The sequence below is a fragment of the Planococcus citri genome, chromosome 1, assembly GCF_950023065.1.
Source record: "Planococcus citri chromosome 1, ihPlaCitr1.1, whole genome shotgun sequence".
Taxonomy (NCBI): domain Eukaryota; kingdom Metazoa; phylum Arthropoda; class Insecta; order Hemiptera; family Pseudococcidae; genus Planococcus; species Planococcus citri.
The window spans coordinates 639,570-661,230 of NC_088677.1; the positions used below are offsets into that span (position 1 = coordinate 639,570).

Here is a 21,661-nt window from a genome sequence, read left to right on the forward strand (position 1 = left end):
GATAAGAAATAATTCAAATGTAAGTAAATTTGGACGGTTAGTTTTTCTTCTTTCACGAATTATAATCATAATTTTTTGTACGAGAATTCATCAATAGACAGCCATAATGAGAGGCTTATGAAATCCAAGAGGCATCATCTTCAGAAAAATGGCAATCGTATTGGAAACCACCGTTGGTGATATGACCATAGATTTGTTCACAAATGAACGTCCCATAAGTATGTTTTATTGCTTTGAATTCCTAATTTTGTCTTCTATTAAATAATCAATCATCTTCAACATTTCAGCTTGTAAGAATTTCCTGAAATTATGCAAATCAAAATATTACCACTTCTGTTTGTTTCATTCGATACAAAGTAATTTCATCGCACAGACTGGAGATCCTACAGGAACAGGAAGCGGCGGCGAATCAATTTTTATGTAATTTCCTTACTTACCGTAGTTATTTATTAGCCGAGAAACCATACTACGAGTTTTAATTGTAATTTCGTTCTCTGCAGGCATTTGAAAGGCGAACAAGGAAAATATTTTAGTGGCGAAAAACTACCACGCATGAAACACGACAGAGCTGGATTAGTATCTATGGTGAACTGCGGTGATAATTTGTAAGTGTTTCCAACAACAGTTGTTTTTCGTGAATTAGTTACGTTTGTATTGTTTTGTAAAAATAAGATTCTTCTTTCTAGAGTTGGATCTCAATTTTTTATAACGTTGGCCCCAGATCTGTATTCTTTGGATGAACACGTTATTTTTGGTGAAATTACTGAAGGATTGGAAGTTTTGTTGAAATTGAACGAGGCAGTTTGCGATCATGAAAATCGACCTTATCAAGATATTAGGTTTGTTTTGTAGAATTAACTAATTTAGATTCAAAAGAAGCACCTAATCCGCTTTTTTAAACGTATGCTACAGAATCACGCATACTGTCATCTTGGAAGATCCTTACGACGACATTCCAGGCATATGTTATCCGGATTATTCGCCCGAACCGACTGCCGAAATTTTGCAGGTAATTTGATCGAATGCTGTTATTATTATGTACATCTAGCGAGTGAATGTGCTCTGGTGTTTGGAATAACTGTAACTGTACGAATTACTGTGTGTTTAGACCGATCGATTGGCTGCTGATGAAGAAATATTCGACGATGCCAATATTTCTATGGCAGAAGTAGAAGAAATGAAAGCTGAACAAGAAGCTGAAGCTCGAGCAACCATTTTAGAAATCGTCGGAGATATACCCGATAAAGACATAGCTCCCCCCGAGAATGTTTTATTTGTGTGTAAATTGAATCCGCTTACTACTGACGAAGATTTGGAAATGATTTTCCGTAGATTCGGTACAATCGTAAGGTAATAATAACAGTCTTTTTCATTACGATGACTCGATGATTGCGATCGTAACGAAAATATTTTCAACAGCTGCGAAGTGATACGAGATAAAGAATCTGGAGACTCTTTGCAGTACGCGTTTATCGAATTCGATAATAAGAAATCTTGCGAAGATGCCTATTTGAAAATGGATAACGTTCTCATTGACGATCGCAGAATACACGTAGATTTCAGTCAGAGTGTAGCAAAAATGAGATGGAGAGGAAAAGGACGAGGAATCGATTATTTTGATGTGAGTTTACGTTTCATTGAAATACGAGTACTATTACTTATCGTAATACTTTTCATACTGTCTTATTTCTATTATATATTTTATAGGATAAAAAAGAAGTAAATAAGAAGTATCGGAATGAAGAAGGTGTTAGAAATCGAGGTGATCGGTTCAAAAGAAGATACTCGAGGAGCCCTGACAGAAGTTCGCGTAACAATCACGGATCTAAAACTGACCAAGAAGACAGGCGAAAGCGTCGTTCGCGCAGCAGATCCCAACAACGATACCACTCCAAATCACGACATCGATCGAGAAGCAGAGATCACGGGAAAAAGTCGAAATATCGGTATAGATCTAACGATAAACGAGAGGAGAAACGTAGAAGTGACAAACATGCGAGGCACAGAGATAGAAGATGAATAGTGATAGTGAACACATTTTTGATTTTCTAAATTCACGATGTACTTATGTGTTTGTTTTTTGTTTGAAAATAACTAAAATAAGTTTTGTGTACTTGAAGTTGTGATTTTTCAATGAAAATATTCTATTCAATTTGAAACATCGTCTCATTCCATGTTCCTACTACTATACAGCGTGTAGCGTATGTGTGTAGATTTTATATTTTCACAATGATTAGGACTAGGTATTGAAATTCAGTCTTCAAAATTGAATTCGATCAACTATTTACTATTTTAAAAACATCTTGAATTACAAATGAGCTGATAAAATGAAAATCTCAAACCTTTTTTATTTTCATCGATCAACTTTTGGAAATTTTTAAAGGCGGTAATTTTTCAATCGTAATTCGTAATTACAGTAAAGAGCAAAACCCAAAAATTGTACTGTAAAATAATCACGATCAAACTCGTTCAATTCAAAGTTCAATTCACGAGTTCAAAAGTTCGAATGATAATTTTTTTTAGATAACCAAAGCTCGAGCTTTCTTTACGTCTTTCTTTCTGCACTATTTTCTCTTTTTCCGTTTTGCTTATCGACAACGATAATTATCCGTAATTATTGATTGACGATAATAGTTTCATTACGGTGTAAAATAATGTATTGCGGTTTCTTTTTCTCTCAGAAAATAGTCGAACAGTAATTAATACTTGCTTATGAAAAGTGAATTTGTGTCATATTATTATCTTTATAAACTATTTTGAAATCGAATGATCGAAGAGATCGAAGTGTACGTTTTATCCATCGTTTGAAGTTTCCTAAATCCATTGAAAATGAATATGAACGGCCCAGCTCCAACTGATATCATTCTCCTGAGCGGAAATTCGCACCCCGAGATGACCAATTTAATTACAGAGTAAAGACATTTTCATTTCAAACTTTAAATATTGTGTGAAAAATAGTACAAAGTTTTCGTCGGAACGTTCCAAGATATGTTTTATCCATTTCGGAACCAACTGTAGTCTTTCTCCTTGTTTTTGCGTGTGTAAATTGTATTATTATGTTTCTGTTAAACCGTTCCTCTTGCTTGCAGACGATTGGGGATTAAAGTGGCTGCGTGCTCCGTCTACAGTAAGTCGAATCGCGAATCTGTTGTTGAAATCGGCGAATCTGTGCGTGAGAAAAATGTCTACATCTTGCAAACAGGAACAAAGTTAGTTTTGTATTCTGTACAAGTACGACACCCTCGGTGCCAAAATCGCAGTCGCGTATAAATTTACTGAAATCTTGTTCGTTTCTCTTTTCAGGGATGTAAACAACAATATTATGGAACTTTTGATAATGGCTTACGCATGCAAAACATCTTCGGCGAAAAATATCGTGGGCGTTATTCCTTATTTACCGTACTGTAAACAATGTAAGTTTCAAACCTTTTGCAGCCCTGATCACCGTTCAATTGCGATGTTCGCTAATGATCGGGTCATTTTTTTTACAGCAAAAATGCGTAAACGAGGAAGTATCGTATCGAAACTGCTTGCCAAAATGATCGTCAATGCCGGAGTAACTCACGTTATTACGATGGATTTACACCAAAAAGAAATCCAAGGATTCTTCGACTGCCCTGTCGATAATTTGAGGGCGTCGCCGTTTCTTTTGCAATACATTCAAGATAGCGTAAGTGTAATTGCGATTACAAAGTCGTGTTTTTGGATTGATTGAAAGAAAAAGAAAATACGCTGTGTAGATTCCCGATTACCGTAACGCAGTGATAGTTGCACGAAATCCAGGCTCTGCCAAGAGAGCTACTTCTTACGCCGAACGTTTGCATTTAGGCATAGCGGTCATTCACGGCGAACAGAAAGAATCCGAGTCCGATATGGTCGACGGACGTTACTCTCCTCCCGCTGGGTCCGGTAATCCCCATTGTTTTACTATGGATATCGGTATGCCTGTTGTGCCTTCCAATCTTCCCAAAGAAAAACCACCCATTAATGTTGTCGGCGATGTTGGAGGCCGAATAGCTATAATCGTGGTAAGTCGCATGTTCTGTGATTTGTAAACATCGCCTCCGCCTAGTGGGCGTCTCGATTCAAACGAGTAATACCCAAATTTGAAATTCAGGATGATTTGGTGGATGATGTAGAATCATTTGTAGCTGCCGCTGAAGTGTTGAAAGAACGCGGAGCTTACAAAATCTATGTTATGGCTACGCACGGATTGTTATCTTCCGATGCTCCGAGATTAATCGAAGATTCTCCCATTGATGAGGTTCGCTATAATAGTTGTTTGACTTCTGAATAACGATTACGATTGATTTTTGACATTATTAACGAGTGTTTTTCATTTTTGTAGGTTGTTGTAACTAATACGATACCTCACGAATTACAAAAAATGCAGTGCCATAAAATAAAAACTGTCGACATCAGTATACTGCTGGCGGAAGCCATTAGGCGTATTCACAACAAAGAATCAATGTCGTATTTGTTTAAAAACGTTACGTTGGAGGATTAATATCCGCAGGAGTACATATTTTTCCAATTGCACTTTCGTACTAGTCTAAACTTTTGAAATTTTTCCATTTCGTACGTTAATATTCTGTTCAAATTTAAATCGGAACGTGCAATTTATGTATTTACAATGCACGCATCGAAGGCGTATAAATGTACCTAGAGAATCAAATATCTAGTTCTGTGTCCAACTATTGTTAGATTTTTTATACTCTTATTCGCGTTTATTCACTTCAAAATAAAATTTTATTTCAACGATCAGTTTTTTTCTTCGCATGTGGGCGGCGATATATTTACTGATTCACGACGACGACGATGATCCCAAAACAAAATCAGCTGTTTGATTAAACAAAGGAGGCTCTCAAAAACAGACTGATGAAGATGAAGGAATTCGGTCCTATCTTTATAAAAGACTATCGAGTACATACGATGTTCGTAGGTCTAGGTAGTAGGTACCTATCATTTAGGTATGTACATGCACGAGAAGAATCGATTATTCTGAAAAAACAAACACATCAACTTCAATCGACTCAGTCGCATCATGTTATAAAATTACAATCGTATAAATTGTACAACGTACATATTTCATATTTGGATCAAATTTACGCTCATCGTTAAACCGCAATCCATGTGACGTAATTTTAATGAAAATGAAAAAATGATAAAATTTAAAACAATAAGGTACAATATACATGGTTATAGCGGATTATACATGTAATAGATATATATAAAATATTTATACAAAATATTTAAATTTTATATAATATATCGATGAAAATGTTGAAAAATTGAAATACTTAATCGAATAATGGGAACTGTCAGATTATAACTAAAATATCACATCATTTTAAGTACACGTTATCGTTCTTCCTTTTTCCTGATGTTGAATCATAAAACCATCGTAGTACGTACATACGTTAAACAGCACTAAAATTCTCACTTAATACAGTAAAATGTCGGCAAATTTAAAAATAATGATTGAAAAAAAAAACAAAAACAAAAACGGTATTCTTAAAAATTATTATGAATTTGTTTACAGTAAAAGAACTAATACAAAAAGAAAAAAAATAGCACGAATTTACGTATAAAAAACCTATAAAATTTAAAACTTTAGATCGGCACTCTTACCAACACCTACCAAATCTTCGCTACTTTTCCAATCTTTCAATACAGATTTTTCTTTGAAGACGTTGAGAGGAACTTTATCTTCGTTAATTAATAATCGACTGGTGGGCGATTCGTTGGATTCATTGGCAACTTTGTCGCAATCCAGGTATTCTTCGGAGCTGAATTTCCGTCTCGGAGAGATAGCTAATCCCGCGCAGTTAGAATCGTATCTGGCGTCGAAAGATGGTTGGATTTCTTTGTGCGCAGGCCGAGCAGTGGGCTCAGTTTTACTGGCGCATTTGACAGCGTTCGAATTCTCTCCGAATTCGATGACAATTTCGGCCTTCTTGATTTGTAATTTCACGACCGATTGGTCGCTTTTGAATTCGTTTCGAAATTTCTCCTTATTATCACATTCTGGCAGTCGATTGACGTTCAAATCCGAAGGGCAAAGAGCGCCGCCGTAGATTTTCGCGTCAGATTGGTTTGAATTGGCGTTACAAGAAGGTCGATCTACGGCTCGATTGCAATCCATGTTACCAATCTGAATGTGTAACGAGGTGTTTCCGCACTTGTGACCTCCTTTGTCCATTTTCGTCCCGTTATTCATTACTTCTTTGCAATTAGCATATTGCTCGTTTTGCATTAACGCGGCTCTGTTCTCCGATAGCCTGTCATTTCGATGCAAACGGATTTGATTTTCTTCGCTAAAAAATATATGCAGGTTTCTTACGCCTTTGATATCGATGCAACTCGTTTCCGGCATATTTTCCGAGCTTCGTTTACTCGAATCGGTGCGCTTGAACGAGCAACTAGCTTCGTTCGTGTCTCGGTCCGGAATCGAAGTGTTCTTTTCGGGAGCGTTTTGAACGTATATTACCCTGAAAAGTGAAAACATACGAAGACGTAGTAAAGATATTACACTATCTTCTTAAGCACCATCTTCGTCGAATTACAAATACCGAATGATACCTGTTATAAGCCTTCCAACGCTGGCACAGAATGAAGTAAGCCTTACATTGGATGTACATGAAAACAATACCACCCATGAATCCAATTCCGACGACGATAAGTTTAGTCCAGAAGGGCCATTCGAGATGGCCTTTTTGTACTTCATCTAGAGTCCTATCAATCAGCACGTATAAAGACCAACACACGCAAGTCATCGCAATAATATGAAATAACATCGCGCAAAGTAATTTTTTACGTTCCAAGCCGGTCATTTCTAAATACTCCCACTGAAAACAAAATAGTAATCAAAACCAAAACATCAACATTTCGTTAATCTCGGTTCGTTTGAATGTGAAAAAACCACCAAATTTTACACCTACCTCGTTGAAAGGTTTCACCTTTGTTTGCATTATAAATTGGAATTTACATAATTCACAGTTCCGTATGTTAGACGATTTGATCCATTGTTGTAAACATGTCTGATGAACATATCTCAGTGATCCAGAGCAATAACAGGGCGTAATCAAGGGTAAATCCGGTGCTCCTTCGCAATGGCATATTCTAAGGAATAATATCTCATGAAACACCGATATAACCGATATAACCAATATTCAGCAGCAGCGCTCGATTAGAATAAATCTAATGACACCACTCACCTGCATATATCGCCAGAATTTGAACTAATACTCGACGACTGAGATGGACATCTCGTGTTACTTGAGAAGGGTTTTTGTTTATAAAAAGTCGCTTCGTTCTGAAACAAACGTATAGTTTTGCATATAAATTTCAACACGTCCGAGCCAAACTACTTTGTGTATTTGTATGTACCTGACACATATGGGGCATATCGATGGAACAATCGGAACATTTTTCGAGGTCTTTCTGCTGTATTACTTTGACTTCGTCCATGCTCGGATGTCCAATAAATTTTTGTCATTAACTGTTCACAATACAAACGTCTATTAAAAATAGCTACTGGTACGTTCGTTATCTTTATTAATTATTTGAAAAGATTGTCGAAATTTCAGAGAAAATCTAAACAAACTTGCTCACTTTGAATTGATAGGAAGAAATGTGTTTTCTTTCTCCGATGCTAGCTTCTTTATTGACTGCATTCAAGTCATCATGTTTACAGTCAACATTATGCGAACTACAAAACAAAATACAAAAAAATGAGATACGAAACCGTGAAAATAATTAGGAAATGATCCTCAAACATGAAATTGAAATACATCAATTTCTGAAGCGTAAGAAAAGGAATATTTCTAACCTTTTTGAGAAATGAAAACTACGACTCGATGATCATTCGTCGCTAATTACGGACGGTGTTTCCCGAAACTTGAGCTGTCTCACGTCTAAATAGAGTTTCAGTATTCACAATAACCCATTAAAATACGCAGAAATGTAATCTAATTAGTTATATTAGTTTAAAAAAAACAAAAATTAATTTCTGAATCGCTAATCAGAGCTAGCCATTATCATTTATCAGAAGAACAATGATTGATTTCAGCCAGAACGAAAGTGTCCGAACACGAACGAAAATCAACGAGAATGCGAAACAATGTTGCTAATTGAGAATTGCGAAAATCACCTGCCTTATCAGTACGAAAAATTATCAATTATTTTTATGTATTTATATTATTTAATTAGCGGCTTCATCAACGTCACTCTCTATTCTCCCTTTTATACTTTTTCGTGTTATAATAAATGAGCATCATCAGAAATCAGAATTTTAAGAAAATCTAGTATTAGTATAAAACATCGAAAGTGTTACAAACATGATAAATCAGAAAATTACCTTACCTGCCGTCATTCATGTGCGCGCGCACCAAAGATTGCTCCGTTTCTGGTACTTATACTTAGACGATAAGACGATGAAACGAACTAAAATTGTGAAATCAGAAATAGATAAAAATTTAAAGCACGTTTTTAAGTATTTTTTTTGGTAAAAATTGTAGAATTTTGAGTTTTTGACGAGCATTTTCAATTATTTTGCGTGTGAAGTTGACAGATTCATTTGAAATTTTCTTTCTGCACTCAAATAGTGTAATTCAAGCTAGATTTTGTCATCTTTAAAGGTAGGTAATTTCTTATCAGTTATACGTTCTCTGTTGATTACTTTTCATTTTTCTCACAAAACACGCTTATTAAAAGCATCAAATCCAAGTACAGCAATCAACGCATCGAATTCTGAAAACGAACGATACACGCATACACTATCTCAGAAAAACAATTAGGAGAAATAAGTTTATAATGCGCATTGTACTCTTTATTTTTCCAGATGGTTGACGAAGAAGCTATGGACGAAGATAACGAACCGAAAAGGTTAAGAAACTTCAAACTTGAAAATGAAGATCACACATTAGGAACACTTCTCGCTTACATCTTAGATAAAATGCCCGAGACCGAATTCTGCGCTTACACCATTAGACACCCGACTGAAAACGTGCTATACGTCAGATTGAAAGTAAAACCAGGCTATAATGTTACCGAAGTATTCAAAAAAGGAATTTCCGAACTTAAAAAAGCTTTGGACGTAGTCGAAAAAAAATTCACTCAAGCTTTTGACTCGTATACGGAGACAAAAAGGTAATTAGAATACTCCCTAAACTTGCGCGATAAGTTGTATTTTTTGCGATGTTTAGTAATGAAATTTCATTATTTAGTTGATCGTTCCGAGTCTCGAATATTGGATGAATTGAAGAGTGAATGTTTCACGTGCACCAAGTCGATTTGAGGTTCGTATTTTTGACCGTGCTGTTTTCTGCAATTCGCAGATCGTTAAATTTTACTGCGAACAATTGTCGTATTCGTTAAAATTGATCATAAATTGTTTTATCGTTATTATTGATAGATTAATTGTCCATTTGTCCCACTCATTTATTGGATTTGATACCGAAAATGAAAATATAATTACCTAGTACGAAATAAAAGATGTATTAAATGTAAAGGTTAGTATTTTGTTATTAATTTTTATTTTGGAAAGTTTTCAATGATGAATGATATTGATAAAATAATTATGTAGGATGCGCACAGACGCAGATACTTTACTTAATTTGTCTTTAGACGTGCAATGTGTCCAGTTGACAGCTTTGAATATACTTCATGTTGACTGGTTGTTGAATTTCAACATTATGGTTGCTGTTGACCTTTATTTGCATACGAAATGGGAATCGTAAAATGACTAAAAAATCAAAATTGGCGTGCTTGTGCCTATTTTCATAAAGGTAGTTCACTGTTGCCAGAATTTTTCATGTATCAGAAGTTGATTTTGAGGTTTGCAATTCGTATTCCTGACCATGTTTTTTTTCTACATCTCAGCAGATCGTTGAATTTTGCTGCGATCAATTATTGTTGTATCTACTTATTCGACAAAATTGATTAAGGCGACAGAATGTTGTATCAATAGGTACTTATTATTGATAGGTGAAGTGTACTATTCATTTATTGGATTTGACATTTACCTAAAATGAAAATATAATTACCTAGTACATATACGAGATAGAAGATGTATTTAGTGTAAAGGTTAGATAGAAGGTATTCATTTTCATCTTGGAAGGTTTTCACTAATAAAATAGGAGAAGTGTATAATGCAGTTATACACACGCAAGACTTACAGCCTTAATTTAATATAGTGATTACTTTCGGAATAAACTGCTCGGTAATTTACTTTTTCAGATTTAATATTAATATTAATATTGCAGTAAATATTGCGTTCTCGGCTTGAAGTTTAAAACGTTCTCCATGTGTTGAATAAATCAAATATGAACCCATTAGTCCATCCGAAGCCAGTTTGAGGTTCATATTCTCCACCACCGCCGCTACTTCCGAGCTCTATCGCGCTATACTTTGAGTGGCGAGAGGGGGAGGGGATTACCAATTTGAAGAAAGAATATAGTCTATTACATATATGAAAATTGAAATGTCATCGAACTTACTTTCTCGTACATTTGATTTCCTTTCTGAAAACCTTCGAATGCTGTTTTTATCCAAGCTCGAGCTAAATTGTACGCTATTCTTTCGGCGGTTGGATTATTACTTTTTTCCAATCCTTGAATAATGAATGATTGTAACGGAGCCCAGCAATTAGGGAAGTCCCATTGTTGCGTTGTGTTATCAGTGGTTGTCGGTACACCTGAAGAAAAAAAAAACAACAATTTTTAGACAGAAGTCTTACTACGTTGAGTTGACTAGATCTAAGAATTGAAGTGCTTTAGGGTATTACACGTTAGAACGATGCTGATGAATTTTTTCAAAAAACATCAATTCGGGTAGTATACCCTACGTAACTATAGAGATGCGTAAGGTAGTTCTAATTTAAACAACAATTATTCGCTTACCATAGTACTTTGGTTGCAAATCTTCGGTTATGATATTGTGTTTTTTCAAATAGTCTATCGCTCGATCGATTTTTGTCTCATTTTTATAAGATTTGCTCCATAATGGGGTTAAATTACTGGCGAAGAAAAAGTTTCTGTGTTTATTCGTAATCAGATCGAAATCTTGCCATATTCCAGCTTCTTCGTTCCATAATATCTGCGTCGTATCGTGTAAATAATCGAGTGTAGTAAAGTTTTTTAAAGTACCTACATACCTACATAGGTATTTGAAAAAGATAAGAAGTGATTATTTATGTTTTACATGCTCTATAGAATCCTTCATGTAATTTGCTATTTTTTCGTAACGTTGCGCTTTGGATTTGTTGCCGAATTCTTCGTGCCATTTACTCAAATACGCAATGTTGGAATGCATGATGCTGTTCAAATCGACGTAAATCATATTCTGCGAGTCCATATCTCGTAGAGTGCCTGTGCTCGAATTTAAACACTCGAGTATTATCGTCGAAATGATCCGTAGAATTATTGCCCTACTCGATTAGGTAGGTAATACTCGTAGATATGTACTATGTAGGTACCTAGACGTACTCGTACTCACCTCGTTTAGAATTATTTGGACCTCGCATATGTCTGCTGGAAAAATCCCAACCTGATTCGGTAGCCGATCTGATTCCGGTGAAAATTCTCGCCCGTTCTTTTTCGTCGGTGATATTTTTAACGAGTTCGTAATCTTCGCTGCGTAGAAACGAGTCATTAATATTCTACAATGTTTTAGGTGGAACTTTTAATGAAAAAAGTTTTAATTCGTTATTATTTCCTTGAAATGTTTATACATACTAATAAGATTCGGGACGAGGACTGCAGCTAATTGATTTGTATCGAAGCATCTTGTATTTTTTGCCATCCTTTTCCACGTCTATGGCGCGATTTTTGTGCCACCATTCGAATTCTTTTTCAAAGGCCTGTTTTTAAAAAATGTTACCAAGTTGAAAGCGTTGTACTGTAGTTAACTTTTGTATAATTCTTTCGATTAACTTTTTTTTCCCTCCATCACGATGTTATACCTATACAAGTTTGAATAATACATAACGAGTAAGATAATTATGTAGAAACTTACAGCCAAGTTGTTTCTGATAAAAGTCGCATTTTTAGTAGCCTCGTAATAGGAAGCTGCCATTTGTATGAGCATGGGCGGTTGAGACCTTTGCAGGTAGTAAATTCTGTTGCCGTTTGGCATATGGCCGTGTTTATTTATCAGATAGACGATGTTTTCTACTATACCTCTGGCAGATTCGTGCATGTCGCAAACCAGTAATCCTTTAATGATCCAGTACGAATCCCAATAATAAGTACCTGCGAGGAGAAAACAAAAGAAATTCTTCGTATGATACATAGGTAAGGTACCTATACAAGTGTAGGGCAAATCTCTCCAGCTTCTAAGCCTTCTAGTCAGCTGTTCATTCATCATCAATCATCATTATATTATACCTGTGAATCGACCGCCAGCTTTTATGAATCTGTTGGGCACGTACATGTAAGAATGCAGCTCCGGTCTATCTTTACAGTCCTTGTTTATGCGTCCGGCCAATTCTAACCAAATTTCATTCAGTCGTAAAAGCCAATCGCGATACTTGGGATCGACCTTGTCGATGATCGAAGGCTCGACTTTGTGGTCCGGTAGCTCGCAAGTATCCAGCGAGTCGTTGGCGAAATTCTCGTCTACAAATTTCATCAACGTATCCGCATCCGGAGTACGTCCGCCGTGTTTCTTTTTCAATTTCGTGTACTTATCAATTACGTCTTTTTCCGGATACCGCAGCTGTTTCTCCACGAATACGGTGCCGTCGGAAAATATTCTCGATGTTTGCACATCGTGCAAGAGATCTCCTTGGCAGAATATTTTGCTAGAATAATATCGAGTTTAGCTCATATTTATACGTACGTATTAACCATACATATCAGATAGTATAATAGAGTGTTTCGCAACGAGATTTACTTCTTATCATTATCATCAACATCAACATCATTCATTGTTTGCGAGTTTATACTCGTACTTATAGTAGGTAGGTATTTTATTCGTACGCTGCCTTTCAACTCACCTGTCACAATCCGGAACGCAGTCTTTTACATCTTGTAATAAATTAGGATTATAGGCGAAAATTTGGTTATTAAAATTACACACTAGCGATATCAAAAGTATTTCCGCGAACATAGCGAACACCAAGTATCACACTGCAAAGGTACAACAACAATAAGACGGTTCATTTAATGGGAATATAATGAACGTTCGCGTTCGCGTTCGCGCTACACATAATATTTTACTTAATTGCTGCTGGTCAAAGTTAACAAATTTATTTTCGTCTCGCCGCTTCTGCGATAATTAACCAACGGTCATATCGTATGAAATTATTGGTACAATTTGCGTATTTCGAGTCGATACCTACGTATTTTAAATTGAAAAAAATTATCGCAGTTCATCTGTAGAATTTTCTGAGTGACGGTACCGGTACCTATGTTTTCGGTTTCCATCGAGGTCAGGGAAGTTGAAAGAAACCGGTTTCACCGTCCACTGGCTCCGGTATACGATGAATTTTTTTATATTGGTAAAATTTCCAAGTTCGTAGAAGTTGATTTGGTGTTGGAAACAGTTGAATAATATGGAAATATTACCTACATTACATATATTTATTACAGTACCTACCTACCTACTTTCAAGATTTATAGTTTTTGGGATTTTGATTAAACATTTTAAAACGGACGAAATGGTGTAGGCTACCTACCGAATAAGATATGAACATTGTATATTTTTCATATTGGTTATTCAAAATAATAATCCAATATGTGAAATTAAATTCGAAAAGTATGAATGAATTCGCAAATCAGATCTACATAATATTTAGATAGGTACTTTCTTAAGAAGGTAGGCGAACTATGGATTAATTACGAGTTCAAAGAATGGACCTTAGCCAGTATACTCGTAGTACAGGATTTGTGTATTGAAACTGCACACTAATGTATAGTTGCATTCGCATTGATTTACGTAATTTTAATTGAATGGAATTTCTGTCGTAGAGCTTGTTGTACTCGCGTATTTCGATAAAATGAAAATCGTGTGTTTTCTCATAAAATCGAGATGCTCGAATTGAATATACATAATTATAAACAATAACACTATAGATCAGACAAAAAATGATTAAATTTCAGCTCGATGAATTCAGAAGGGAGCATTCTCTCGGAGCTGGTGCTGGAATGAAATCGTCGTAGTTGTCAGAAGCAACAATTTTCCCATACTTGTGCATTAAATTTATGGCGAATCCGTTGCTCCAGCCAAAACCGATTTGTGCTAAGTATTCGCCTCCGTTTCCACTTTCTCCTCTTATAATAGCGCTGTACTGGAATCAAAAATTAAGAATAGATTACCTAGAGCTAAATTCAAATAAAGCAACGAATCTGCACTGAAGCATTTCACAATAAAAGAGGTCCTTTTTTAAAAATTGTATTAGGTTGAAGGCAACTTCGCTTTTAAAAATTTAAAAGCTAAGCGGAAACGTTGAGAGCTCGGTAAAGTACATATTTGAAATTTTGGCGGAGAAAACGAAAAGCGTATATTTTTATGATATTTACCATAAGTTTTTAAAATTTCGGCGATGGGATCCCCGTTACCATAAAAGGTAGGAAGTCCCAAAAGTTCGGTCAAATTGTACGTATGTTTATAAAAAAATGTTGAATATTATGTGGCACATCGTTTCACGTTTACGTTTTCGAAAACACAAAATACTGATATCAGCCTCTTTTTTTTATTCGATCCCTTTGGCTCCCCAAAATTTCTTGGGATGGTTGCGTTTTGAACATGGGATTATTTAGAGTGATGAAAATGTTGGAAAATCTCTTTCTTATTAATTTTTTTTCAACTTTGCGAAGCTCTATATACGTAGGCAGACGAATGTTACTTGAAGGAGGGGGAGGGAAAGAATTTTCCTGAAAAAGAGGTGCTCTTTTAGTGACCAATAAAAGATAATTCATTTGTTTTCTCATAAAATTCAACAACATTTGGAGGAGAAAACATTAAATAGAAAACTTCAATATCTATCAGCACCGAGGATATTAGCCCGGCATACGACAATAGGAGTAATTGCACCCCCCCCCCCCCGGCCGATCCTCCGGGACAACTTTTTTCTCAAAGGGGACATCCTAAGGAACATTTTAAAGCAAACTTGCCCAAAAAAAAGTTGGCCTTACTTACAAAATGGCGGCCATTTTGATTGACAGGTCAACCGAAATCGCAGATTTTGCGTTTCAACATAGGACTTGCACGAACTTTTTAAAACTTTTCAAAGGTAGGTCGAAAGATCATGCAAAAATTTATCACCTGTCAAAATTTCAAGTGCTAAAGTGCGTTTTTCGATTTTTGGTGAATTTTTGAAAATCCAATTTAGGCCAAAAATGTACCAAATTGACCAAGAGAGCTGAAATTAGGGATATACTCTATTTTCGACATGCCAAATCGATTGGAAACGGTTTCAACCCGTTTTAAGCAGTTCTGGAGCCTCCAGCAGATTTTTGAAACTCGAAATTCCCACAAAATTCCATCAAATTGGAGTTGTAACTTAAAGCTGAATTTTATTCTAAAAACCAATTTCAATACGCTACGAAGTACTGTAGCTGAATTTCAAGTCGTTTTGGAGCCTCCAGTGACTTTTTGAAAATTCCTGAAGCCTCCAGCAGTTTTTTGAAAGTTGAAATTTTCACAAAATTTCATCAAATGGAGATGGAAAGCTGAAATTTACTCTACACTCCAATTTTAACACCCTCTGAAAACGACTTCAGGTGGGTTCAAGTCATTTTAGGGCCTCCAGCGATTTTTTTTGAAAATTACTGGAGCCTCCAGTAGATTATTTGGAAACTTGAAATTTCCCCAAAATCTCATCAAACTGAGGTGGAGAGTCGAAATTCATTCTGCAAACTAATTTCAATACGCTACGAAGTGGACTGCTGGTGGATTTCAAGTTGTTTTGGAGCCTCCAGCGACTTTTTGAAAGGTTGTATGACATTTTTTTTGGAAAATTGAAATTTCCTAAAAGTAGCCAGAAGCTTCAAAACCATTTGAAACCACCATGTAGTCTGCGAAGTAAATTTCAGCTTGCCAACTCCATTTAATAAATTAATGTTGGGGAAATTTCAAGTTTCAAAAATCTACTGGAGGCTCCAGTAATTTGCAAAAAAGTTGTTGGAGGCCCTAAAATGACTTGAAATCCACCAGAAGTCGTTTTCAGAGTGTGTTAAAATTGGAGTGTAGAAAAAATTTCAGCTCTCCATCTCCATTTGATGAAATTTTGTGAAAATTCAAAGTTTCAAAAATCTGCTGGAGGTTTCAGGAATTTTCAAAAAGTCGCTGGAGGCTCCAAAACGATTTGAAATTCACCTGCAGTACTTCGTAGCGTATTGAAATTAGTTTTTAGAATAAATTTTAGCTTTACAACTCCAATTTGATGGAATTTTGTGGGAATTTCGAGTTTCAAAAATCTGCTGGAGGCTCCAGAACTGCTCAAAACGGGTTGAAACCGTTTCCAATCGATTTGGCATGTCGAAAATAGGGTGTATCCCAAATTTCAGCTTTCTTGGTCAATTTGGTAACATTTTGATTTTTTCCCCTCATTTTTGGCCTAAATTGGATTTTCAAAAATTCACCAAAAATCAAAAAACGCACTTTAGCACTTGAAATTTTGACAGGTGATAAATTTTTGCATGATCTTTCGACCTACCTTTGAAAAGTTTTAAAAAGTTCGTGCAAGTCCTATGTTGAAACGCAAAATCTGCGATTTCGGCTGACCTGTCAATCAAAATGACCGCCATTTTGTAAATAAGGCCAACTTTTTTTGGGGCAAGTTTGCTTTAAAATGTTCCTTAGGATGTCCCTTTTAAGAAAAAAGTTGGCCCGGAGGATCGACGGGGGGGGGGGGGTTGCAATTACTCTTATTGTCATATGTCGGACTATATACATAGCTATGCTATGAGTATTCTTGAAATTCCCCCTTGGCCCTTATTCGCTTATGTGTTTTTAGAAAAGTCGTTTTTTTTAAACAATAGGCTACTGGTGAGTGGTGATGCACTCTCGTGAAAACATACGAGTACCTACGAGTTTATGTTGTTTATTGCTTACTTTTTCATACATGTTGCCAGTTTTCTTGAACCCCTCGTAATTTGTTTTCAACCAGAGCGAGCTCCAGGCAAATGCGAGTGTGTCAGTTTTCGGATCTTCTAAATTAAGAAGACCTTCAATCATGATGGCTTGCAAAGGAGCCCATTCATTAACAAAGTCCCACTGTTGAGTTGTGTTACACTTGGAAGTAGGTATTCCTGGAATCGATTATACACGGTGGAGATCTACTCATTACCTATAGGTACTCGTACATAGTAGGTATTTGAAAGGTAGTTATCGTATTTTACTCGTAAGTATATTATAATATTACTTACTGCGAGCGATGCTAGTCAAATGACTTACCATAATATAATGGTTGATACGTATCCGATATTATTTTTTCGTTAGCTAAATACTTCAAAATACGTTCGGCTTGCACTTGACATTTTTTGAATGATTTTGTCCAAAGTGGCGTCAAATTACTGGGATAGAAATTTTTACGTTGGGAGCTGCTTACCAAGTCCCAGTCGTACCAAACACCGTCTTCTTCGTTCCATAGAACCTGCCAAATAAAAATGTTCGCTTCATTAGTCGAAAATTCGAGACACGAGCGTGATTACGTATGTATCGTGTATCCAATTGCATTTGAAATGGGACAAACAATACGTACTTCTTGTATGGCTTCGAATAAATCATCGGCAATTTGTTTATAATACGATGATTTCTGCGGATTGTTCAAACATTCGTACCATTGCGCCAATTTGGCGACATTGAAATGTAACATGGCGTTCAAATCGACCATCACGATGTTCTGGGTATCCAAATTCAACATCGAAACTATCGAAAAGACAATTTTTTGACGGCGAGAAAATTTCATTTCTTATTTGTCTTATAAGGGAACCTTTTGAACTGCAGGCATTCTTCGATTGGAACAAAACCAAGCTAGATAAAGAATGTGTTCTAAAACGTGCGTAATCGAAATTTCAAATCCCGAATTGGCGAATTTTTGAAAATCCAACAAGTACAAAAAAAACTGTTTCTAGACCGATTTTTTAACTTTTTCGTCATGTTCAAACTTTTTTGAGCAAAGTAAACCAATGATTTTCTGAAAAACTTTGAAAAATAACCCTCGAATCAGTGTTTTTGATTTTAAAAAAAATTTTAAAATTCGCCAAAAATTCAAAAATGAACTTTAAAATCTAAAATTTTGCTAGCTTAATTTCATTCAAATTGGAGGGTGCCAGTCCAAAAGATTCGCTCGTTAGGTGATGGGTACTGGGTAGGGTATTCGCTTACAAGGATCGTCAGTTCGTCTATAACCCGGCTTCATTTGTTTACTGGAGAAATCCCATCCAGATTCTGCAGAAGATCGTAATGAAACTAGTAGTTTTTGTCTGTCGGGCCCGTCGTCAAGTTGTTGGGCTAGTTTATAGTCCGTTCTGTCGCGTAGTATTTCAATATTAGTCGAATACTTGTAGATATTTACAAATATCATAATGCTCGGACTGGTTCAAAATTGCAGAATATAGTAAATAAAACACTTACAAATATCCTTCGGGTCTTGGCTGGCAAATTTCGCAAGCGTACCTCGCCATTTTGTAAGTTTTACCATTTTTTGCGGTCACATCGATCATACGGTTCTTTTGCCACCATGCGAACTCTATTTCCAAAAGCTGTAGAGTAGACATAGGTTGTGGTATGATATTCGTAATATACATATGGACCTACCTACTTGGTCAATAGGCTTAATTTGATGATAAAATAGTACGCAACAGGTAATCGCCAATCGCGGATACCAACCTCTAAATTTTCGAGCACGAACTGCTGGTCGTTGGTCATGGACAAGTAGTAATCCACCATTCTGGTCAGCAAGGGGGGTTGCGATCTACCGATGTAATATTTACGATTTCCATTCGGTACGTAACCCAGCGTACGTACTAAATGGAAGAAATTCTCCAAAATTCCGCGAGCTGTGTGGCTCATATCGCACAACAGTAGGCCTTGTATTATCCAATACGAATCCCAATAATACATCTCGGTGAAAAAACCTCCAGCCTGACGATGAGATCAAAATCGCTAATCGCCACGTGCTCTTCCAGTCATAATCGAAACCTACAGCAGATAGGTATTTAAAAAACGCTTACCACCTACCTTTATGAAGCATTTCGGTACGAATAAATAAGAATGATTTTGCGGATTTAGCTGCACGTCCGCCGGTATTTTACCGGCCAATTCTTTCCATATTTTCATCACGTTTAGTATCCAATTTTTATAATTCTCATCGGCGATCGATTGCAAAAAAGCCGCGTTCTCGTTGTAATCTTGCAACTGGCATTTTTCCAACGGGTCTGGAGCGAAATATCGGTCCAGGAATGATTTCAATTCCTCTTTGGTTGGTTTCGTATTCGAGGCTTTGAATTGGCGGTACGCCGATACGATGGTGTCTTCGGGGCTTAATAGTTTCATATCGACGAATTCTTTGGAATTTGCGTAAACTTGCAAAACTTGCACATCGTTCAACAGGTCTCCGGTGCAGTATACTCGACTGCGGCATTAAGCATATAAATCGATCAATTCGTGATTAAGGTTAGCCTTTGCAAAAGAAAAAAAAGAAAGGCGAATCGAAGAAATTTAATTTTACCTTTGGCACCCAGTCTCGCATCGTACTTGCGGCGTGCTTATAGTGAGACTGTGCACATTTGTAAAGCTAACAACGGCGCAAGTAACTATAATTTGTATTACGAGTAATAAGATCATACTGATTAAACGTCAAACGATGCGACGATGGACGCGATAATAATGTTAACTCGACGATTATTTCAACTACATTGTGTAAGCGTGTGCGCGAGTACACTCGATATAGGTATTTTTTTTTCAATCTGGCAGTATGGTAATTTATGGATTTGCCTTTTTCACGGGTTTATGATATGTACCTATCATTCGACACATTACAAATGATGAGTTATTCTATGTATGTACTTCAATTACCGAACATTGTTCGAGAGTTGTTTTTTGCACTTGAAATAATTGACGCGTCTTCCTAAAATTATTTAACGTTGACGATTTGCGGCTAGACCTTCCCATATTTTGTATGTAGAAAAACTATTTCACGCTCGCAGATTAAGTAGGTTTTTTTCCTCGTAGGTATTTTATTTTAATGACTCGATATGTTATGTTTTCATTTTCTGTGGTACATAATAACTTGATAGCGCAGGTTTGTAAAAAAAACGTACGAACCTCTATCGAAAAATCTGCAATTTTATCGCGAATAATGTACCGTACCTACAGTATAGGTATACGGGCTTGGAGGCGAATCGCCGCATTTTATTCACCACTTGGATCATCTGTATGAAACTGAAATTTGATCAGATGTTCTAATGTTTACTTTTACCTTCGTGTTGTGTTTCATAAAGGATTTCGTATTTGTCGGTTGATAATAAAAATACATTTTATAACGCCCGCGTAACAAATGAGTAATTGTAATGAAGCGAGGTGATTAACTTACCTTTCGAAACATCTTCAATACTACAATATAATGTATGTATAATCATTGTGAGGACATTTGGGTACATTTTTCAAGCAATCAGAAATAAAATTATGCAGACCGCCAACAATGAAAAATTCCCAATCAAGTGATGAAGGCGCACAACTGGGGGGCCGTGCCCCCAACACAAAATTGACCCTCCAAGCAAACTCACTAATCATGTAAACAAAAATATGTTTGTTTTAAAACACTATTGTCATCTTTACATGCTTGGAAAAAAAATGAAAATATCGAAAAGTTGAAAAGTCTGGCTTTTTAGAAAAATGCAAATCAGTTCAATATTTGAGTGACATCTAAAAATGACTTCTTCAAAGAAAACACCAGCAGTGATGAAATTTTGATCACATTAAAAAAGGTCGTCTTTTATACCTCTTGAAATACTGATTTTTGAGAGCTTTTGCCCTCACTTCGCTCGTGCTGTTTGCTTTTCTGTTTTACTTCTTAGATTTAAAAAAAAATCATCACTCAAATTCCATTGTTTCATGCTTTTCAGGATACAAATTTTCGAGAGCTTTTTCCATGAAAAGGTTTTTTTAACTTTCAAATTATTAAGAAAAATTGTAAATTAATGAAGAAAAGTAGTTGTAAACTTGTAAATTGTGGGAAAATTGTGAAAAAAACTTTGAATTTTTTTTAAAAAACTGAAAAAGTCAGGATTTTTATTTTTTTGAGAGAATATTTTCCTAGCATTTGAGAATATTTGCGAATATGCGGGAATATTCTCAGATTATGGGCATTGAGAATATTCTCAGGCCAACACTACATGTACAATCTACGCTACAACTGTCAGTCCCAGGAATAGAGAAGACAAACCTTAAGAGAGGTTTGGAGAGTCCACGTTGCAGAGGCTGGTAACTCATCTTCGGCTGGCTGGAAGCTGAGGATGAGGCTAAGACCAAACCTAACACCTTGGCATGTACCCAGCGTCAAAGCTGCAACCTGAATGGGCTACAACATCAAGCAGTCTCAGGAAGTAGGGGAGAGGAGAAGACAATCGGAAAATATCCCTGAAGCAGTAACAGGAAGAGCAGCAAAGCTTGCAAACCCCGATACTCAAGAGTCATAAATACTGCTGGTGCT

General features: G+C 36.1%; 6 protein-coding genes across 7 annotated transcripts; 3 read left to right on the forward strand and 3 right to left on the reverse strand.

The window, feature by feature from the left end:
• The first annotated feature begins 6 nt into the window (after nucleotides 1–6).
• LOC135843830 (peptidyl-prolyl cis-trans isomerase sig-7) lies at nucleotides 7–2,159 on the forward strand. Its single transcript, XM_065361856.1, has 8 exons — nucleotides 7–218; nucleotides 288–420; nucleotides 501–605; nucleotides 687–839; nucleotides 913–1,009; nucleotides 1,109–1,350; nucleotides 1,420–1,621; nucleotides 1,708–2,159. Exons 1-8 carry the CDS (start codon nucleotides 149–151, stop codon nucleotides 2,017–2,019), a joined length of 1,314 nt encoding a protein of 437 aa, XP_065217928.1. The 5' UTR covers nucleotides 7–148; the 3' UTR covers nucleotides 2,020–2,159.
• A 359-nt stretch (nucleotides 2,160–2,518) lies between these two features.
• LOC135843837 (phosphoribosyl pyrophosphate synthase-associated protein 2) lies at nucleotides 2,519–4,761 on the forward strand. Its single transcript, XM_065361869.1, has 7 exons — nucleotides 2,519–2,912; nucleotides 3,090–3,209; nucleotides 3,304–3,413; nucleotides 3,492–3,670; nucleotides 3,741–4,028; nucleotides 4,118–4,264; nucleotides 4,349–4,761. The coding sequence occupies exons 1-7, from the start codon at nucleotides 2,830–2,832 to the stop codon at nucleotides 4,505–4,507; spliced, it is 1,086 nt and encodes a 361-aa protein (XP_065217941.1). The 5' UTR covers nucleotides 2,519–2,829; the 3' UTR covers nucleotides 4,508–4,761.
• A 262-nt stretch (nucleotides 4,762–5,023) lies between these two features.
• On the reverse strand, nucleotides 5,024–8,072 carry LOC135843805 (uncharacterized). The gene is made up of 7 exons (XM_065361825.1): nucleotides 7,832–8,072; nucleotides 7,615–7,711; nucleotides 7,390–7,501; nucleotides 7,218–7,315; nucleotides 6,942–7,122; nucleotides 6,583–6,848; nucleotides 5,024–6,491 (listed from the first exon to the last, which is right to left on the reverse strand). The coding sequence occupies exons 3-7, from the start codon at nucleotides 7,468–7,470 to the stop codon at nucleotides 5,606–5,608; spliced, it is 1,512 nt and encodes a 503-aa protein (XP_065217897.1). The 5' UTR covers nucleotides 7,471–7,501; nucleotides 7,615–7,711; nucleotides 7,832–8,072; the 3' UTR covers nucleotides 5,024–5,605.
• Nucleotides 8,073–8,414: 342 nt separating this feature from the next.
• Nucleotides 8,415–9,511, forward strand: LOC135843863 (uncharacterized). 2 transcript variants are annotated; one of them, XR_010558394.1, is made up of 4 exons: nucleotides 8,415–8,639; nucleotides 8,843–9,150; nucleotides 9,228–9,299; nucleotides 9,416–9,511. XR_010558394.1 is itself a non-coding variant. In XM_065361905.1 (3 exons), exons 2-3 carry the CDS (start codon nucleotides 8,843–8,845, stop codon nucleotides 9,229–9,231), a joined length of 312 nt encoding a protein of 103 aa, XP_065217977.1. In that variant the 5' UTR covers nucleotides 8,416–8,639; the 3' UTR covers nucleotides 9,232–9,511. The 2 variants fall into 2 exon arrangements, 1 of the variants encoding a protein (XP_065217977.1); XM_065361905.1 differs by having other exon boundaries at nucleotides 8,416–8,639; nucleotides 9,228–9,511.
• Nucleotides 9,512–10,056: 545 nt separating this feature from the next.
• On the reverse strand, nucleotides 10,057–13,327 carry LOC135843796 (trehalase-like). Its single transcript, XM_065361815.1, has 9 exons — nucleotides 12,998–13,327; nucleotides 12,387–12,802; nucleotides 12,016–12,251; nucleotides 11,736–11,860; nucleotides 11,497–11,633; nucleotides 11,203–11,369; nucleotides 10,902–11,097; nucleotides 10,500–10,696; nucleotides 10,057–10,408 (listed from the first exon to the last, which is right to left on the reverse strand). The coding sequence occupies exons 1-9, from the start codon at nucleotides 13,108–13,110 to the stop codon at nucleotides 10,292–10,294; spliced, it is 1,704 nt and encodes a 567-aa protein (XP_065217887.1). The 5' UTR covers nucleotides 13,111–13,327; the 3' UTR covers nucleotides 10,057–10,291.
• A 161-nt stretch (nucleotides 13,328–13,488) lies between these two features.
• LOC135843762 (trehalase-like) lies at nucleotides 13,489–20,168 on the reverse strand. The gene is made up of 9 exons (XM_065361777.1): nucleotides 19,679–20,168; nucleotides 19,189–19,582; nucleotides 18,838–19,092; nucleotides 18,583–18,710; nucleotides 18,334–18,476; nucleotides 17,708–17,874; nucleotides 17,401–17,599; nucleotides 17,059–17,255; nucleotides 13,489–14,290 (listed from the first exon to the last, which is right to left on the reverse strand). Exons 1-9 carry the CDS (start codon nucleotides 19,792–19,794, stop codon nucleotides 14,099–14,101), a joined length of 1,791 nt encoding a protein of 596 aa, XP_065217849.1. The 5' UTR covers nucleotides 19,795–20,168; the 3' UTR covers nucleotides 13,489–14,098.
• Nucleotides 20,169–21,661: the final 1,493 nt, after the last annotated feature.

Excerpts from the sequence above, each read along its gene's own strand:
- LOC135843830 (XM_065361856.1), top strand. The coding sequence starts at position 149 with ATGGCAATCGTATTGGAAACCACCGTTGGTGATATGACCATAGATTTG. Across the intron at positions 219-287 it reads CACAAATGAACGTCCCATAA|CTTGTAAGAATTTCCTGAAA; the intron begins GTATGTTTTATT and ends TCAACATTTCAG. Across the intron at positions 1,622-1,707 it reads GAGGAATCGATTATTTTGAT|GATAAAAAAGAAGTAAATAA; the intron begins GTGAGTTTACGT and ends TATATTTTATAG.
- LOC135843796 (XM_065361815.1), bottom strand. The coding sequence starts at position 13,110 with ATGTTCGCGGAAATACTTTTGATATCGCTAGTGTGTAATTTTAATAAC. Across the intron at positions 11,098-11,202 it reads TGAAGGATTCTATAGAGCAT|ATATTATGGAACGAAGAAGC; the intron begins GTAAAACATAAA and ends GATACGACGCAG. Across the intron at positions 10,697-10,901 it reads TTTGCAACCAAAGTACTATG|GTGTACCGACAACCACTGAT; the intron begins GTAAGCGAATAA and ends TTTTTTCTTCAG.
- LOC135843837 (XM_065361869.1), top strand. The coding sequence starts at position 2,830 with ATGAATATGAACGGCCCAGCTCCAACTGATATCATTCTCCTGAGCGGA. Across the intron at positions 3,210-3,303 it reads ATCTTGCAAACAGGAACAAA|GGATGTAAACAACAATATTA; the intron begins GTTAGTTTTGTA and ends TTCTCTTTTCAG. Across the intron at positions 4,029-4,117 it reads GCCGAATAGCTATAATCGTG|GATGATTTGGTGGATGATGT; the intron begins GTAAGTCGCATG and ends TTTGAAATTCAG.
- LOC135843805 (XM_065361825.1), bottom strand. The coding sequence starts at position 7,470 with ATGGACGAAGTCAAAGTAATACAGCAGAAAGACCTCGAAAAATGTTCC. Across the intron at positions 7,316-7,389 it reads ATATGCCCCATATGTGTCAG|AACGAAGCGACTTTTTATAA; the intron begins GTACATACAAAT and ends CGTTTGTTTCAG. Across the intron at positions 7,123-7,217 it reads AATTCTGGCGATATATGCAG|AATATGCCATTGCGAAGGAG; the intron begins GTGAGTGGTGTC and ends ATTATTCCTTAG.
- LOC135843863 (XM_065361905.1), top strand. The coding sequence starts at position 8,843 with ATGGTTGACGAAGAAGCTATGGACGAAGATAACGAACCGAAAAGGTTA.
- LOC135843762 (XM_065361777.1), bottom strand. The coding sequence starts at position 19,794 with ATGATCTTATTACTCGTAATACAAATTATAGTTACTTGCGCCGTTGTT. Across the intron at positions 18,477-18,582 it reads CCAAGACCCGAAGGATATTT|AACGGACTATAAACTAGCCC; the intron begins GTAAGTGTTTTA and ends ACTACGCGACAG. Across the intron at positions 14,291-17,058 it reads CTGGCAACATGTATGAAAAA|TACAGCGCTATTATAAGAGG; the intron begins GTAAGCAATAAA and ends TTTTGATTCCAG.